The 17,714-nt window shown below is 39.9% G+C and overlaps 1 protein-coding gene across 2 annotated transcripts in view; it reads right to left on the reverse strand.

Moving 5' to 3' along the window:
- The window catches only part of NETO2 (neuropilin and tolloid like 2), a 32,370-nt gene extending 14,865 nt beyond the window's left edge, over window positions 1-17,505 (reverse strand). Inside the window, exons 1-6 of one of the 2 annotated variants that reach the window (XM_048958759.1) lie at window positions 17,401-17,505; window positions 7,007-7,063; window positions 5,447-5,587; window positions 3,310-3,558; window positions 1,266-1,310; window positions 1,049-1,176 (exon numbers count right to left, since the gene is read on the reverse strand). In XM_048958759.1, the coding sequence (XP_048814716.1) occupies window positions 1,049-1,176; window positions 1,266-1,310; window positions 3,310-3,558; window positions 5,447-5,587; window positions 7,007-7,063; window positions 17,401-17,434 (654 nt within the window). In that variant the 5' untranslated portion in view covers window positions 17,435-17,505. The remainder of the gene's footprint in view (window positions 1-1,048; window positions 1,177-1,265; window positions 1,311-3,309; window positions 3,559-5,446; window positions 5,588-7,006; window positions 7,064-17,400) is intronic. The other variant, XM_048958760.1, reaches the window with a different exon arrangement.
- Window positions 17,506-17,714: the final 209 nt, after the last annotated feature.

The raw sequence follows: 17,714 nt of genomic DNA on the forward strand, positions 1-17,714 counted from the left end.
TAAAAATGTCTATGTTTTGTTTCCTCAAGAGACAGCACAGTATCAGATCCAATGGGTTTTATCATCACAATTCAGCCAAAATAGAAGCTTGAGAAACCACTTTTAAAATATGAAGTTATTTTTCTGTCATGTTTTAACTCAATAATTTAGAATGGTGATCTAATCTCAGAACTGACCCAACTACAACTGTGCCTTCTGGCAACATTCAATAATTTATTAAAATAGTTAAGCATAAGACCTGGTGCACTCGACTGGAAATGCAGAGAGAAAATGGTTTTATTATTGTTTCTGGAAGAACTGCTACTATTACTTAGACTAGTACAGGGCTCCTGGGAGTTGAGTCACTTCCTCAAAGGCTCAAATATATTAATGGATTTCAGTTTCTTGTCTTCTCCTCTTATTACTACTTTTAGGTTGTTGTTTCATCGATTTGAAAGTTGCTGAATATACTAACTCCTAGAAGTGGGTAAGAAGGCAAACACTAGGTTTGTCATCTTGGCAGGTCCTGCTATTGAAAAGACTTTTTTTCATCCTTTATGTACACGGAAAAGGCAAGCAGTAACGTGTGCTTTAATACACATGCAGAAGCAAGATTACAGATATGTATGCTATACAGAGAAAAAATTACGTATTCTTCAGTGCAGTGCTCAAATAATTATCAAGTGCAGCTTATATCAGAGGCTGTGATAATATAGCAAAGCTTTGTTGACTTCAAATAGAACCAAATTCCCCAGTAGAATTACTGGCAGCAAAATTTTACCTGCATTACCTGGCAGCATTTTTACCTGCAGTTTTCCAATAAAAGCACAGGCCAAATCAAATGCCTTTGAAAAATGTTTCTTGAACAGTTTTCAAGTCTACTCTGTATTTGAAGTTTCACACAATAGGAAGACTTGCTGCATATGTGGATTTTCAGAATAATCTATCTGAATTTCCTAAGCCACTGAAACATAATTCATTTCAGTGAGAGACATTATGCAAATTGCTATTACCTGTTAGTAATGACTTGGAAACCCATTACATACTGAATGATATGAATGAAACCCACCTTAGCATTTGGAGTAGCTTTAATTGTCCATATGCAATCAACTGCTTGTCCTGGTTTTGTTTTTTCTTCTTGTTCTACTTGACTGGAACGTACTATTCCGTCAGCTCCCGAGAGCTCAAATTGGCAGTCTAGGGAGAACATACACCTTGCTGTCAAATGCAATATGATATTAATTCAAAATTCCTTATATAAAGAAATTGGTATTGTAATACTAGACCTGGAATGGGATTTAAAATACCTCCTAGGTAAGTGAAGTCAGGATCTGTAATAGAAAGAAGTCATGAATCACAGGGGCTATCAATGCTTGAGAATCACTTCAAGGTTTATTACAATCTGAAAATGATGTCCATTTTTATTATGTCACAATAAAAATTGCTAGAAAGTTTGTTCAGTCAATTGGAAGGTACAAAGGCAAACTTTTTTAGAGAATACAAGATTTCATAAAGATTGAGCTTAGCTGACTAAGGCAATTCTATACTTACAGCTCAGATTTCCAGCATAACAGCAGAAATTACTAGGCATTATGTTTCCACATTATATTCTGAAATTTAACCATACCACTTTTCACTGAAATCTGTGGAGCTCCACAAGAGTACAAGAGACCTTTCTGTGTGCATCATTCTGACCAGACTGTTGTCTGTCTAGCTCAGAACAATGCAAACTGAGTGCTTTTGTAGAATATATCAACACTTTGACATTGCTAATTTCTACTAATAATGAATATAAAGACAGCTTAGTACTAAAGTTACTTTTTCTTTGGATACTCATGTTGCTTATTTTAAGCCAAGTAGCACAGTTCTAAACATCATTAATTAGCGCAGAATTCAGCATTAATTGCTCCTCTTATGTACCTTCTTCTAAATGCAAAGTGTATGTACTGCACATATCTGCATAGTAAACTGTATTAATATACTGTATGTGTTCTAGTAGTGAGTCAATAATATACCTTTTTTTAATGGTTAGATGATGGTACTTAACTTTACTGGGACTGGGGCTTGGCTAAAATTGGGTCTCGAGTGGTCTGGGATGTCTGGGGTTTACATTTCAGTGATCAGGTTTGTGTTTCCCCACAGACTGCATGCTTTCCCGGGTGTTGTGTTGAAAATCACCAAGGAAGTCACATACATCCTAGTGTGTATGTGTGTGAGATGTTAGTCTGTCTAAGCAGAGGAAGTACTCCAGCCTGGGACTGGGTTAAATTAGTTTTGGAACTGATGTTAATGAAATGGCTGTAGAAATGGATTTAGCAAAATGTAGAAGTATTGTCCCTGTGGAAGTATTTCAGTGGATCACTCTCGGTGGACTGGTAACCACCTTAATCTGAAGAGTTTCCAAGTCTAAATCCCTAGCAAGGTATACATTCTGTAAATAATAATACATAATTGTGTGTAGTGTATTCACACGCTGCAGTGGTAAAGACCAGTTGGGTACATAAGACAGCATAAAATAGTTATGGCCATGTATCCATTTACAGCAGTAGTAGAGCTGACATTTGTATATTGTGTTTTGTCCCAAAGGACATTGAAGTGCTGATACTACACATGTATTTTATCTATGAAATACAGCAGTCAAGCATTGTACAAGGATATCAGGTCAAATTTAGTTGTGAAAAGAATGTCCTGCCAGTTTAAAGTGGCTCCACAGAGCAGATTAGTTGTTGTCTGTCTAAAGGCACAGTCAGCATATGATCTGCTCCTTCATACCCTGAAAACAGCTCAGTACTTTGAGCAAAGAACAATTCTGTTTTCTGAGTTGGCGGTTTGTGGGAATCTAGTTATATTGATAGCTGATATTTATATTGTCTATGTGTTTCCTCAGGCTTTTCAGTAATGGAAAATTAAAATAGTTTGCATCTAGCTGGAAGTCCTATTGTAGTCTGACTTCAGGTGTTTCTGTCAGCGTGTCGTACATTCCTAGAAGATAGGCTGCTGAAAATGGCAGCTACTAGCCTGCAGTGGGGGACCTGGTACGAGTTACCAAAGAGGGAAGTTGCTAAAGTCTTCAGCACAAACAAGATCAACTGGCCTCTTCATTAGGAAAGTATAAACCTGTAATTCTCTTCAGTCAATTTTCCAAAGTGTTTTTATTCAAGTATGCTCCAGGATTAGCAGAATGGGTCTGTCTCTAACTGTTGCATTGTTACTTTTGCCCTCATAAGTATTTACAATGAAATACAGTTCTGACTGCCAGCATAACACATCCACAGGGTCGAGTGGGAGCAAATGGTCTTTAATTTGGTTGTTAATTTTAAGTATCTTTACCTGGTATAAATGAGTACTTTGCTTGAAATCCCTTTCCTTCCAGCTCCTCATCAGAAATAAACTTGATCCACATAAATCTCCCCGTTGATCTAATTAGTGCAGGACTTTTCAGACCACAGTAACGATCGATTAGAGGGGAGAAGCCAAAAGGTCCATCTCGAACCTCCAGATGATCAAACCGACATTCAAATGAGGGTTCAATGTAATAAGGTTCATCAAAGGTCAACTCAATTCTTTGCCGTGGAGCAGCTAGACATAAAAAATTAAGCAAAAGATTAAATGCAGATCTATATAAAAAAAGCATGAAGACATGAAATAGTGGAGAGACCTCCAAAACAGCAAGATAACAAAAGAGACTGGACACTTCTCAAATTACAGCTGGCAGTCTGCTCCAAAAACTCAGGTATACAGGACCAAAAATTCAATAACTGAAAAATTCATACTTTTTAATGGAATTAAAAAGTATTTTCTCTTTTTTTTAATAACTGAATATTAAACAAAGACATAAATTTAAAATATCACGCGTAACAGATGTCAACATTAATGCAAAGACATTCAATCAAGGATAAATATTAAAATATAAATTAAAAATTATGTTCTTTGGGGCCAGAATACATAAAAGAGGAAAAAACTTTGAAGGATGTAGAAAAGAATGGAAAAGAAAAATATCTCAAGAAATCAGTGGCGTATTTCCTAAACAGTAAGCCCTAATTTGGAGATGCTTTGGTTGGAGACTTCTTTTATTAGAATACTCAGAAAAGTGTAAATGGCTTCATTTACATGATCAGTACAAGAGCGATGGGTGTAAGTCTGAACCAGGACTTGGATAAGACTCCTAAATCCTGATGCAGTACAGCTAAGGTTACATATTGACTTCACATCTGTACTGAAACCGTGCCTTTATATTGTATGTGTAGATTTAGGGTTGTTCTTGTCATCGGTTGTCCTAAATGAATCTTCAGATACTAACTGGCATCAGGAATGACAGCATTAACAAATCAAATGCTGTCTGCTTCTGCTGGATGCAAAACCAATTTATTTATACATCTCTAATAGTGTTTAGATCTTTACACCTTAATTATACAAGAGTTAAAGACATTCCTGGCTGTTACTTTGCACATACTGTAGTGGTCTGGAAGGACAATGTTTTAATCAGAAATTGTGGAGGAACTTTGTCTTGCCTATTTCTTGCCACAGTAATAACTGTGAGGACGGAGGCATGGAAAACAATTCTGTGCCCTGTGGAACTGCCCTGCACAAGGAAGATCCAGCAGGTCTGGTAGCTCTGAAGCTGGACAGAATATCTGCTCTTCAGGTACATGGTGGCAGGGAAGATGCAAAACATCCGCTGCACAAGCACAGAAGCAAAATTGAGGGTCTCTGTTAACCAGTACAAATAAAAACTCACTGAAACATGTTATTGAAGTACATTAATTAATTGATATGAATCTGGTGGTGAAGCTTACTAGCTGACTTCAGCGGGTTTTGGATGCATTCTAGTAAGAGGGAAAATAATTTGTGTGTCCCAAGTCTTACAGCCCTTATCCAAGATATTCCCATCAGATTCTGTTTTATCAAGTTAATGAATTTTTTGTCCCCAATGCATGACTTCAGCAGTGACCTCAGCAGTGCTAATAAACCTCCATTTTTAGTACAGTGCTATGGTGACAGACAGGTGTGGGTATTTTTATTAATAAAGGGCAGCATAAAGATCCTCTGCCTCTGAGATACACTTAGCCTAATACAGTGTGGCCTGGTAAATGCTAAAATGGTTCTTCAGCCATTTTTTGCAATTTATTTTCAGCAATATTGTAAGTGATATTAAGGTAAGCTACAATTTTTATCATAGTATTTCTTTGCCTTCGTGGATTACAGTAGATCTGATGCTGCTTTTTCAGGCTATGTCTTATTCCATATTGATAATTCCTGCATGATTGCCTTTTATATTAACTCGCTCTTATTACTTGAGAGAGCACATTTAGCTTCTTGCTAAACCAAGGGATGGCAGAATTGATTCTATTACAAATGCGGTTATGCAATACTTGACGGTGTAGTAAAATGTCACAGTTTGAACAATTTGACATAATCTGTTTGACCGTAAGATTACAATACAGCAGAACACAAAGACAGCCAATACCTTCCAGGATGTAGATGCACTCTTGATTTGGTGGGTACATGTTAGGGTAGTTTGGTGAAGCAAAGTGTCCTCCATTACTGGTCCGTACCCAGTTATCACACTGGGTGGGAGGAATGCGATTCAATCCAATATTTTGCCCACCTTCAGGGAAAATAAAGGGATGAAATAAATGTCTCCTGCAAATATGCAAATTTTATTTTTCACAAATGAAACACTGACATAATGCATAGCCTATATTAAAAAAAAATGTTTTGCTTGAGAATCCTCTTATCACATATGCCACTTGTTAATATATAGCTAGGGAAATCTTTTGTTTAATTTATGATGTGGTATATCCTGATGAGATCATGGTTTCTGAATACTGGATCTGTACAGTAGTCCTTGGGAAAGGAAGAGAGGGTGTAAATATTTTTACCCGAGCGAGTTTAGATTCCTTGATGCTTTTTTCTAAGACAAATAGTCATTATGGCTGTCAGTAGAACAGCTTTATTTTAAGGTCTGTATCTTTTTCATTCCTATGCAAATGTAATCCAAAATATTTGTTAGCATGTAGCATTTCTGACCCTCATTCCAGAGTAAACTGAAGTACATGGACCTCAGGCTATTTACAATAATATGTTGCAATACAAAATGCTTCTGATATGTAAATAAGCTAAATATAGCAATGGTAGTTAAAATTACTAGCAGTAATTAGACTGCACTGGTAGCTAAGGGGCTCGTTTAAGATCAAAGATCTCTTCTTCTAGATGTGCAGGGAAATGCGCTCTGTAGCTGAGGTGATGCAGTTTACTAAGGTTATGCACTCTGCTGGACCATGCACAGAAGCTCTGTTAGTTCAGATTTCCTTATCCTCTGAGCAAGGTCTTGGAACAGTAAGATCCATCTGACATTGTTTTTAAGTAACTTTGACCTCTTTGATACCAACCGTACTAGAGAGAAAACAGGATATGTGCTTTCTGCTGGATTTTCCCAAACCTCAGAGGGATGCCCTCGTAGACTTATGTATGTTTACAGTTTTTCCTTGCAGACCATTCAGTCCACACTGATATGGGTCATAGCTGCCTACAGTCAATTACATCACCTTCCTCTGATAAGTTGGCAGCCTGTATTTATGGGGGTGAAAAAATCTTAGTCTCTCCTGCAGAAACTGTTCTAGGAAATTATGTAGGTGTCATTTCAAGGAATTCTTCTCACCTATGTTTGGATTAATCACGCATATGACAAAATAAGTCATATGAAACTAATGCCTTCCCCACTCAGGAGGTGTTGGCTTCAAAAACTTTTGTGGGTGGACTACTTGAAAAGCTTGTTGTCAGATAGAGAAAACATGGGTTTCCATGGTGTTTGTTTTTTTCTTACCCCCATCCTCTAAAGTCCAAAACCACAGAATTTTAATGGTGTAAGTGAACCTTCATCTTCTTTTTTTTCAACTGGGTTGGGGGGAGGAGAAGACCTACTAGTATCTGAACACAGCTGCTTACTTTGACTTCTATGGCTCAACTCAGAACTGCAAAACTCGTACATTTTTTTTGAAAGAAAATCATCAAAACAAAATTGTACCTTGTGTCTTCTGTGCAACAGCAATCCCTTCCACAACAAGGATTGTTACTAGCAACACTGATAAGAGAAATTGAACAGGAAAAGCATCAGTAATTGAACAAAATTATCTGCCATTTTCTGCAGTCCCTATTCACACAAATCCTAGAATCACTAGCTGAAACAACTCAGAACACACAAAAGTACACAATTTATGTGCTTTTTAACATTTCAGCTTTAGGAAACCAGTGCAGTTTAAGTGCACTGCAGGTTCTTCTTCCAGGCTGTTAAGAATGCCTATATGAAAGCAGCCATTTGTTGCTTGAGGGGACTTGAAGAATCTTCTGTAGAGTATCTACTAATTTGAAAGCATCTTATAACATTAAACAGTATCTATCTTCTGCATAATTTCATATCCTGAACTCAGATGTTTGGCAGACATATTGAAGCATATTTATCTTAAAACTCCATATGCATAACACGTGTACAACAGATTTGTCAAGCTTACACAAAATTAACTAAGACCAGGAAGGGAAACAGGAATGAAGTTAAGAGTATATTATTATGCCCCTCTTCAAATCCTTGATTTGCTTCCATCTTGAATACCTCTAATAATTCTGGAGCCACATGTTAGAGTACTGGCTAAGCAGGCTGTGCTTCTGGACAGCACAGAATATGAGTTACAGTATCATGTGTGTTGCTGAGACAGTGAATGGAGAGCACTGGCTCAGTTTCCTTTCCCATACAAGAGCCAAGGGGTAGCACTAGCAGGTGGCACTTTAAAAAAAAATAATCTTATTTTGCTTTGAATGTACATATTTCATAATGCTTCGTTAAAATGGAAAATTCAGTTTCAGGATGCCCTTGAGTCATAAGCTGCTGGATGTCTGCAGCTTATGGAATAGTATTTGGGATACTATCTGGGATAGTGTTTGGGCAAACATCATTTGCTCTGTTTATACTCTTTCTGAGGTCTCTGCTTTAACATCTCTGCGGAAGACAAGACAGAAAGCTAGATGGACTTTTAATTTGACCTGGCATGGCCTTTCCCATGCTTTTAACCTATTTGCTAATATTAAGTCAGACAAACATGGCCTCATTTATGGAGAAAAAAAGATTTCAGCAGGAATTCTATTGTCACATTGAAAAGTTCACTCTTTTTTCCCAGTTTGTCCCTCTCATTGCTCAGGTATTTTAGTATCTCATGCTGAAATGGCATTTTCTCTATCTGTGATTCCTCTGTGTTGCTTATTAGACTTTCAGCCCTTCAGTGAGCTCTGGAGGGAGCATGCACTGACTGTGAACTACTGCGATCCTGACTAAATTCATATAGATGCTACTGTAATGTTGGCACAGATATATTATCTCGGGGAAAGATGGAAGGAATCAAAGCCTGCCTCTGGAAGTGTCGGTCTTACATTACTGTTTTATTATGTATGTTTCTGCTGCCCTTTCTTCTCTCTACCGATATTAAAAAAGATTGTACATGGCTATGAGACTTACCTCAGCAACAACCATTTTTTCTCTTAAAGACTCCCACCCTCTATTTTGCAAGGACGTAGCAATCTCAAATCAATTTAGACCACTTTTATAACTCTGTGCTGCTGCTTAGAGTGCAAAATGACTTTTTTTCTTAAAGCAAGAAAACACAAAACCCACAGCAATCCTTTATAAGAAAAGCAAATACTTTCATGACTAACAGAACTCATGCAGACATTATTCACTTTCAAGTATCAGTGAGAAATCTGCGTTGTTTTTTTTTGTTTTAGTACAGCTGTCTGCTATCACTAATACTATTATTGTGCCTTTTTGCTTTCTTTTTTACCTTAAGAATATCAGTAAGCACCTATCATTACTTCAGTGATTGTGGTGTCTTCTACAGAACATAAAAATAGACACTCAGTTACACGAACCAGCGATTTCCCTTCTTGAAATGATGTGGAGACAGAAACAAGGACTTCAGACAATCTGATTGGTTTTCACTAAAGCCTGTGTGCTTCTATAAATAGTTGAGAGCTGTGTGTGTAAGTGCAAAAGAACGGAGCATGTTTCCTGCAGAACAGCATGGGCATGCAGACACTTATGGAAGATAAATGGTCTGAATATTTGTCTTACGGTCTTCATTTTGTCATGTAATATGGATGAGTGGGTATAGCACGTATGGGCCACCTTCTCACTGTCCCTTTTCATCCTTTCCATTTTTAATCTCTTCCATCTCTTCGCCTTTCCCTTTCAGTGCCTGTGTAGCAAATGTTTAAGGGCCTGTCTTTGCCATTTCTTTTATCCCTGGTGATAAAGACACATCTTTTTCTAAACACAGAAGAATATTCATCAGTGTGTGGGCTGTCCTTATCTCTGTGACATCGTGACTGAAGAGGTGGAGAGAGGACTTATTTCCATTCTTCCAGAGAGTAGTGGGCAGGGACCCCTAAAGCGATATCACCTTAAACTGGGTGCATTTACCTGCATGATAGCAAACAGGAGCTTTTTGGCTGGAAACAAGGCCTATCAATGTTCAGGATGAAAGGAGAAGAAAGAAGGGAAAGAAATGAGCCAGGATATTTTTAAACCTTTTAGACTGCTTCCATTAACCCATTTTTGTCTATTTTTTAAAAACAACAAAGCAGTCACTCGGTGTCCTAAATCCGTATCACTTCCTGGAAAAATATTTACAAATGTCAAAGATGAATTTGGACCATACAAGTCAGTAATAAGGAAAGCAGATGTCAAAAGAAGAGACAGCTCCTGTAGGACAGCTCAGTGGGGAGCTTGTGCTGAACAGTGCGCTGGCAGTGCGTGCGGGGACATGGACCCAGCAGGCAGAGCAGGCAGAGACACTGAGCTACTTTCACAGAAAGACTTGTAGCACTTTCAGAAGGATCAGAAACAATCTTGTTATTTCTGAAAAACTGAAATTCAAAAAGAATGCGCCTGAACTTGCAATAGGACATAGTATTCCCCTACTTTTTTTCTGTCTTTTAAAGTCTGTCACCTGTCAGCGTGACATGACTATTCTTCCATGAGGATGAAAGCGAACTCTAGACTTAGCTCTGTATTCTACCTTGATACTGGAACTAGAAGCAGCAAGTGTGTAAAAATGCCACTTGAAGGTGGCTTGCTAATGTAAGCAAGAGCATGAACAGTGCAGGACTGCATGACCGCATTGAATATCTAAGGGACAGAGGGATGTTTTGGATGATTTTTGATGCAAAGAGTAAGGTGAGAATTCTACTAGAGATCTGGGAGACTGACCTCGTTTTCTTGCAGCTATTTAGCTGGTAAAGATGATAGAGGCTAGAGCTTCTGCAACATATATTAAGCTTCTACTTTGTGGCATCTAAACTGTAGGAGAGGCTATCATGAAACCAACAGCAGCAAAACCATTGAGGCAGGCAGATTAAGTGGAGCATCTTTAATTCATGGATCTGGTACTTGCTACAAACTTTTATTTCATAAATTATGGTGCACGGTTTTATACTACCATTTAAAGCTCTGATAGTTTTTACCTGTGTGAACACTAACTGGAAATGAAGCAAAAATGGCAAGCTTCTGTCTGTTTATAAAAAGAATCTATTTTTCATATTGTTTGCTTCTTTGCATGAAAGATTTTAGATCACATAGCCTGCAGACAGCTGTATAAATTTTTAAGAGTGAATACACTAATCATACGTTGCAAGTTATTATTACTACTCAGTTGTTGAAATAAGCTTATGGAATCCTATAAACTGGTGTGATTAATTACATATTTCTGTGGGAGTCAAGATTGTCTTTGCCGGCATTTCTTAGTTTTCTGAAATGACTATACGACGCAAAGCACATTTGCTAGCTTGGTTTTGAAGTGGCTCTTATTTCTCTTTAAAAAATAGAATAATATAGTTTCATAGTAGCCACCATTGAAAAATCAGAGTTTTGCTTAAAGAAACCAGTGCTGTAGGCTGCAGATCTGATATATGCTTGTACTTTCTTGCAAGATGCAGTCTTCAGATTTCATGAAGTACTGCTCTGAGCTCTCTACAGTACGTCTTTCCTCTGCTTTTTCTGCATGCTCTAGGGATCTTCACATATAGAGAAAACACACAAGATTTGCTGCATAGCTGTGAGAGCAGTATCATTGTTTCAGTGATAACAATGGGGGATCTATGCATGCAGGGCAAGCTGAATATCAAAGTTGGGAGCAATCATGCAGAACTCAGAAACAGTGAAAATTTCCACCAATTCTTAAAATAAAGACATGATCGTTTAGAGTATTACACATTCTTAGTAACAGTGGTTGTCAGAATCCTAGGGATAAAGTTGACAGACATTGCTTAGAGCAGGATTCCCTGTTTTATCTCTGTGCTGTACTCCCTGGATTAGGCAGCACCTTATGTACACACGGTCCAAATAGACAGTAATTGGCAACACACAGGTCATGCATGTTAGAACAACTTGCCAGGATGCCTGCTTCTTTCTGGCAGATACAGCCTTGTGTAACAAATGCTTATCTTAATTATACACTGTGTTTTGCCTTATGGGAATGAATCCTTTTCTACGTACTATTCTTAAACCCAGCTCTTAATTTTCCCCCTGCGTGCTATAATTAATACTACTTTCAGGAACTGCTAATTGCAGTGTCCCAGCACTTATGGCCAATGATTTTCCATATGCTTTGTCTAAACAGCGTAGTGGAGACATTAATGTGGTGGAGACATTTGTGATGTTACACCCTGTCTTATTCTCTGGCCAAGGGCATATATACAATAGGAATTGCTCACGTTAATTTTAGTTGTCGTTAAAGGACTCTATCAAGTGTAGGAACCCACAGTGTTAGGTGCTGCACATATTTAGAGTATTTTACTTGGTCTTGGAAGAAACTTCTTCAGTTTAGACAAAACAATGTGAAGATGGATGGATTTTGTATAATTACATGTGGATGCTCACTTCCTTTTCTTTCAGAAAGGTAATTACATGCATTTCTGATTCAAACAATTTTTAACTCAGAAACAGACAAACTGTAAATCCCAGAGGAATTAGGTTTTTTTCTCTCTTCCTAGCACTTGGTGACATTTACTAGGTGATAAAAGCAATACTGGATTGCATCTATTGCTGCTTTTTTAAGCAAAGAGTTCTACTGCTGAGGATGAAAACAGGGCAGTTTTTGAATCCACATGCTCTTATAGTTCAGTCTGTATATATTCCCTGATTTCTTATGATCTCAACAGGACATGAGCAGATTGTTAAAATGAGTATCAGAGAGCAGTGAAATTGGCTGCCTAGAACTTAGCCTATTAACAGCTTCAGTGATTTCCAAACTTATTTATTTATTTAGATACTGGAAGATAGTGCAGGATTGCAGCAAAATGAAGTAACAGAGAGGAAAGTGTGCATAAGGCATGATGTATTTCAGCTGTTTGTAATCTTTACCCAAAGCACGCTAGTGGAGCGGCCATCCCATTTTTAATCCTCTCACAAATGCAGTGTAGCAGAAGTGGGCTTCATCAGCTATTTACAGTGACTCTAGCACCTTTCTAAGATCCAAATCTTGTTAGCCATTAGTGGGCTGGCAGGGTGTCTGAATGCACCCAGGTCTATGCTCAGATAAAAGAGTTTCATCTCTCTCTGGCTGTTTTCAGTAGGGATTCCTCTCTTTAAGATTGCCAAAAAAAACCCTCAACAAATTTAGAGTCCGTATCTCTGCAGAGAAATGAGGTTAACTGGTTCAGGAAGTACATGCAGGTTTCCCACTTCCCTTTGATCAAATCATCCGCAGAGCAATTCATGCTTGGATGGATCTGTGACAGAGTCCCCTCCAGGTTTGCTCAAAACATTTAACGTTTCTGATCCTGCCTCCATTAGGAATAGTTGAGCAGCTGTGGGTTGCTTCATTCTACCAGTTTGCTCTACATCCTTTTACTTATAATCCATTTCTGGGTATCTCTGCCAGCAAAACTTCTGCCAGAGGAATACTATTTTTTATTTTGAAGCTTTCTTCATTATTTGGAATATCCTTTTTCATCTCCAAGCTGGGTGCAGCATTAGACTGCTGAGAAGGTTGCATTTGTAAACCATGTTGATGAGGGATTCCAAAAACCTTACTAAATTAAATACACTGGCTTAAAGTTTAGGTGGTTTCCCTGTAGCTGACAGAACGGATCCTGCTGCACATTTCTATTCTGAATACATCTTTCCCAGAGATTATGTACTCCTACTGCACTGCTGGGATATTGATACTTTTGATTTAGATCAGATTGTATCAAACTTCTTCACCTCTTTATTATCAATATAGTGGGGGTTTTTTCAGTGATTTTTTTTTTCTTTTTTTTTTTTCTTCAGGAATATCTATCTTGGAATTAGTACTGAAAGTTCTGCTGCCTTCTGTCATGTCTGAGAGCAGCTAATATAGAGTATCATTTTTTTTCTCCTGGCTCTCCAGTCTCAGTCCATTGAAAAGAGACTGCTCTGTGTTCATGGATTTTAATGTCTGCTAGAAGAGGAGGTTTTGTGATAGGCATTGTTAACATCTTGGCAGTCCCTTCCTGATGCATAGTGGGTCAGCTTCATAATAACAGAACATGGAGAGAAGCACAAAGATAAGCTAAAATAAAAGGAATATGGATTTTTTTTCATGAAAAGCTACCTGCTGTTTTTTTGGTTGAAAATTTTACACTCCTCCACCCCATTCACTTGTTGTATTTGATACATCAGCTGTCAGTCATATATCAAGAAAGGGAGCAAGCTATGTAAGTTGTCCAAGACTGCCAAGTGTTTCATTAATTAAAAAACAAATTGGAATATACAGATCAGAAAAGCAGCAAGCCAGTTTGCAGTGCTACAGCCCCAACTGCAGCCAAGACACTAATTAAGATTGTGCTTCTGTCTACATAAGCATGTCCATCTCTGCACGTGTAACCTGCTTGGTGTGTAAATAGTGTGTACAAGAGTACACACAATTTCTGGTACAATTGCAGATATTTAGCAGCTCTCTTCACCATCCCTGCAATGAATTACACTGTGAATTTCTGACAGGTTCATAAATGATTAATAGCTTATAAAGTTTCACTTGGGGAGTAATCTTTCTGTCTAATCTCTCTCCATGAATTAAACCTTAGGAAGGTGCAGAACATCTTGGCTTTTTGGGAGACAGGGATACATAATTCAGCAGCTCCTTCAGCTTCAGTCCAGTGTCAGTCAGCACTCCAGCTACATCTATATACCAGATTATGAAACTGAACTTTTCTATTAATATCATTATATTTAGAACCAACTAGTTTTTGTAAAAAAACCTGTAGCAGTCATTGTCAAATACGTCTTGGGAGAACTAGAGAGCTAATGCTTTTGAAGTTATGCTACTCTGAGAGCAGCGTATTTTGGATACTTGTTTCTATATGTACTAAAAATGACACATAGCACATACCATCAGATACCTGTTTAGAACAGAAGAGCTTTTTCAAACTTATTCTACAGTTACCTGAGTTACTTCTGCTTAACTGCTTGACAGCACAAGCTGTCTGGTGCTCAGCTTTCTTTCAGTGCAGCAGAAAAGATTGCAAATAGCTCCTGGTTTTAGACAAAAAACGAAATTCTGGCTTATACTTGATACCGCCCTCATTAGGGCCACTTGCAGCCTCTACAGACAATACTTCCCTCTTGGTTTCAGCAGACAAGTCATGAACTTGTCTTTTAATTTTTTTCTCTGCTCATTTTCAGCTTCCTGGGTCATTGTTACACCTTTTGATTTTGGGAGCAGGAGGCTGTAAAATTCCTAGCTTTACTTCCAAACGCTACATATCTGTGAGAAGTTAGCTATTAAAATCATGCCAAAATGCAAATGAGAGGACTGAGCAGAATGGCAGCAAGTTAATCATAGCAGTCCATGTTCTCGCAACCTGCCCAAGTTGGAAATAACCTTGTACCTTACTGGAAGGTTGGCAGTGTTGGCTTCGTAGGAGTAGTGGACATTTGTACTAGCCCTGGCTGTTGCATTATCAGGAGCAAATGACCAAATTCTCTAGCTGGCTTTTTGAGGTAATCCAATGCAATAACTGAAATAGTCCAAAACGAACACAGTCAGGATTCAACTTAAGGTTAATGTAATTCAACATCTGTGTTCTTTGCTGTTGTTTTTTTTTGTACTAGTCATGCTTGGAAATGAAGGGAACAAGCCTCTAGCCTATATCTTTTGGGGCAACAGGAGATACATAGAAATTTAAGGTAGATATATTTAGTTCCAATGTGTAATAGAAACAAGGCTTTATAAAGAAAGCAGCTGCTTTTCTCTTGTATGAAGGAGAGGATGATAGTGCCTTATTATTGTAGAGCAATTGCATTCTGCAAGCTGTGCCAGGATTCAAGAATGCTTCCAGTGGTGTCCAAAACATTGAGAGCTGGAGACGGGAGGAAAAGGATCTGCCCGTAGATGTCCAACTCACAGCAAGCACCTCGGCCTCTGATCTGTGCCTTGTGCTGCTGAGGAAGCAGGTGGGCACGGCCCACAAAACCTCAGTGCTGCTGCAGCCTCAGTGCTGCTGTGGCCCAGCACCATTTCCATGCAGCAATACTTGGCAAACTCAGATGAGGGCAAATAACCAGAGTAAGAGATGCTCCAGTACTTAATGTGAAGCATTAAAGAGTTTCCTCAACACTATGGACACAGACAGTAAGAATTATATTAAAACGTTTCTATGCTTCATAGGTGATAAGAACTCAGTAAGTAAAACAAAGCTATCTGTATGGAGATAAAAATTACCGTCACTGTGATTAATTTCCATGCAGGATTTAAGATGCATCTCATAAAATATGGTGCTTGATTTGAACGTTCCTCCCAATAGTTTCCTTTTAGGATTAAATCTGCGTCTATTTAGGAATCTTTCTTCCCTCTTTGTGATCAGATCTGACTACATGAAGACTCCTCGTGCAGAGATAAAAGGGTGTGCACAGTGCTAAGTAACAATACCTTATTTCTGAAGTCATGGCAAGTGATGCATTTGGAATATTAACGACTTACTGACTAATGGCTTTGTGTTCTTCATAATATTTAAACTGCGTCAAAAACTTCCTTTAGAATGACAGTTCTTTTTAACTGGACTCTAATGTGATCATAAAAGATCAGAGTGAGGTCTGTTCAGGAGAACTCCTGTATGGGTAAATTTGCAGGAATTGCATATCTCTGAAATGCAATTAAATCTGCGTATGTAGAAGGTAATTAAGAAGCAGAAGCATCAGTTGTATTTGTTGGCGGTTTTATCGTGGTTCAGCTATGCATTAACCATGTTATTTAAAGAGGAAGTAAAAAGCCTAAATGCAATTCCTTGCCCAGTGAGCCTTTTGTTCCCACTCTGTGAAATCAGTGGCTGGTTAACACCTACGTACAGTGGGCTTTTATTGAAAGCAAGCATCTTCTGGCTGTCAATTATGATGCTAATAAATGAAAAATATTTATTTAAAGCCTCAAGGCATCCATCCTTCAGGTCGGTAACATGGACTTTTATGGGTTATGGAAACATTCTGGATTTAAATCACTTTTTACAACTTTCATACTGTGGGAGGACATCAGTGCACATCAGAATCAATTCTCCACGCTGCAGTGATGCCTCGATGGCTTCAATAATGCAAGCAGACGTTCCAAAATTTCCTAATGGGATAATTTAATAAAAGAATCCCTAATAGTTTGAGTCTGACATTGCTAGAGAAGATACGGAATGCGAGAAATCCCCTCCTGAGGCACAAGGTTAACGGTCACGTTTAGCTTTATTTTCTGACAAATCTTTCACCCACGTTGAGCCATATAAATAATAGCACAGATAAAGGCAGGCTAGAAGGAAGGCTGGCTGCCCTCAGCTGTTTACCCCTGCGTTTCGAGAAGTTAGTAACGGGATTTACAGGCTTCAGGGGAAAGAGAAGCAGAGATGAACACCGGTCAAGCACCAGCTTGTGACACAGACACCGGTTTTGTGAAAACATTGCAGAAAACAGATCTCGCTCGTGATAACAAGCAAAAGCACCTGACTACAGTAACGTAGCTCGGTAGGACAGTTAAGAGAACAGAAAGTGTATTGTTAACAGTGAAAAGATGGAGTGGGGGGAAGCTCTCGGCGTGCTCCGGCTACGCGCGGGGAGCACCGGGGCAAGCTCGCCGGCACTTCGCGCCCTGCCCAGCTCAGCCCCCAGCCCAGCTCAGCACCGCCGCCCGCCCTGCCCTGCCCAGCCGCGACGGCAGTGCGGGGGCTGTCCGCGGACTCTCGGCGGCGGCCGCCCGGCAGCTTCGGCGCGTCCCAGCGGGACGGAGGCGAGTGGCTCCGGGAGTAGCGGGCGGCCTCGCCGCCCCGCGCTCTTCGGCCGAAAGTTTCCGCTACCGGCGGGAGGGCGCGCGGCGAGACGGCCCCGGGAGCCCCCGGGCAGCTTCCCCCGCGGAGAGCGCGGCGCCGTCCCGCGGCTCCTACCTTCCAGCACCGAGCAGACTTTGCGCAGGGCCATCGTCTCCCGGCGGGCCGCGGCGGCGACTCCGCGGAGGCGGCGATCAGCGGCGCTCCATGGCCGCGGCGGCCCCCCGCGAGGGCGCTGTGGCCCGCGGCTACGGCTCGGCCGGCCCCCGCCCGCCCGCGGCCATGCCCGGCGCCCCCGCGCGGGGCGCGCTCAGCCTCCGCCGCCCGAGCCCGGAGCCGCCGTGCTCAGTCCCATCTAGAGCGGGACGCGGCGGGGGCCGTCGGGGCCGGGCCGCCGCGAGGAGCGGCGGGGGGCTCCCCGTGGAGAGGGC

This window comes from Lagopus muta, chromosome 12 (genome assembly GCF_023343835.1).
Source record: "Lagopus muta isolate bLagMut1 chromosome 12, bLagMut1 primary, whole genome shotgun sequence".
NCBI classification, from domain to species: Eukaryota; Metazoa; Chordata; class Aves; order Galliformes; family Phasianidae; genus Lagopus; species Lagopus muta.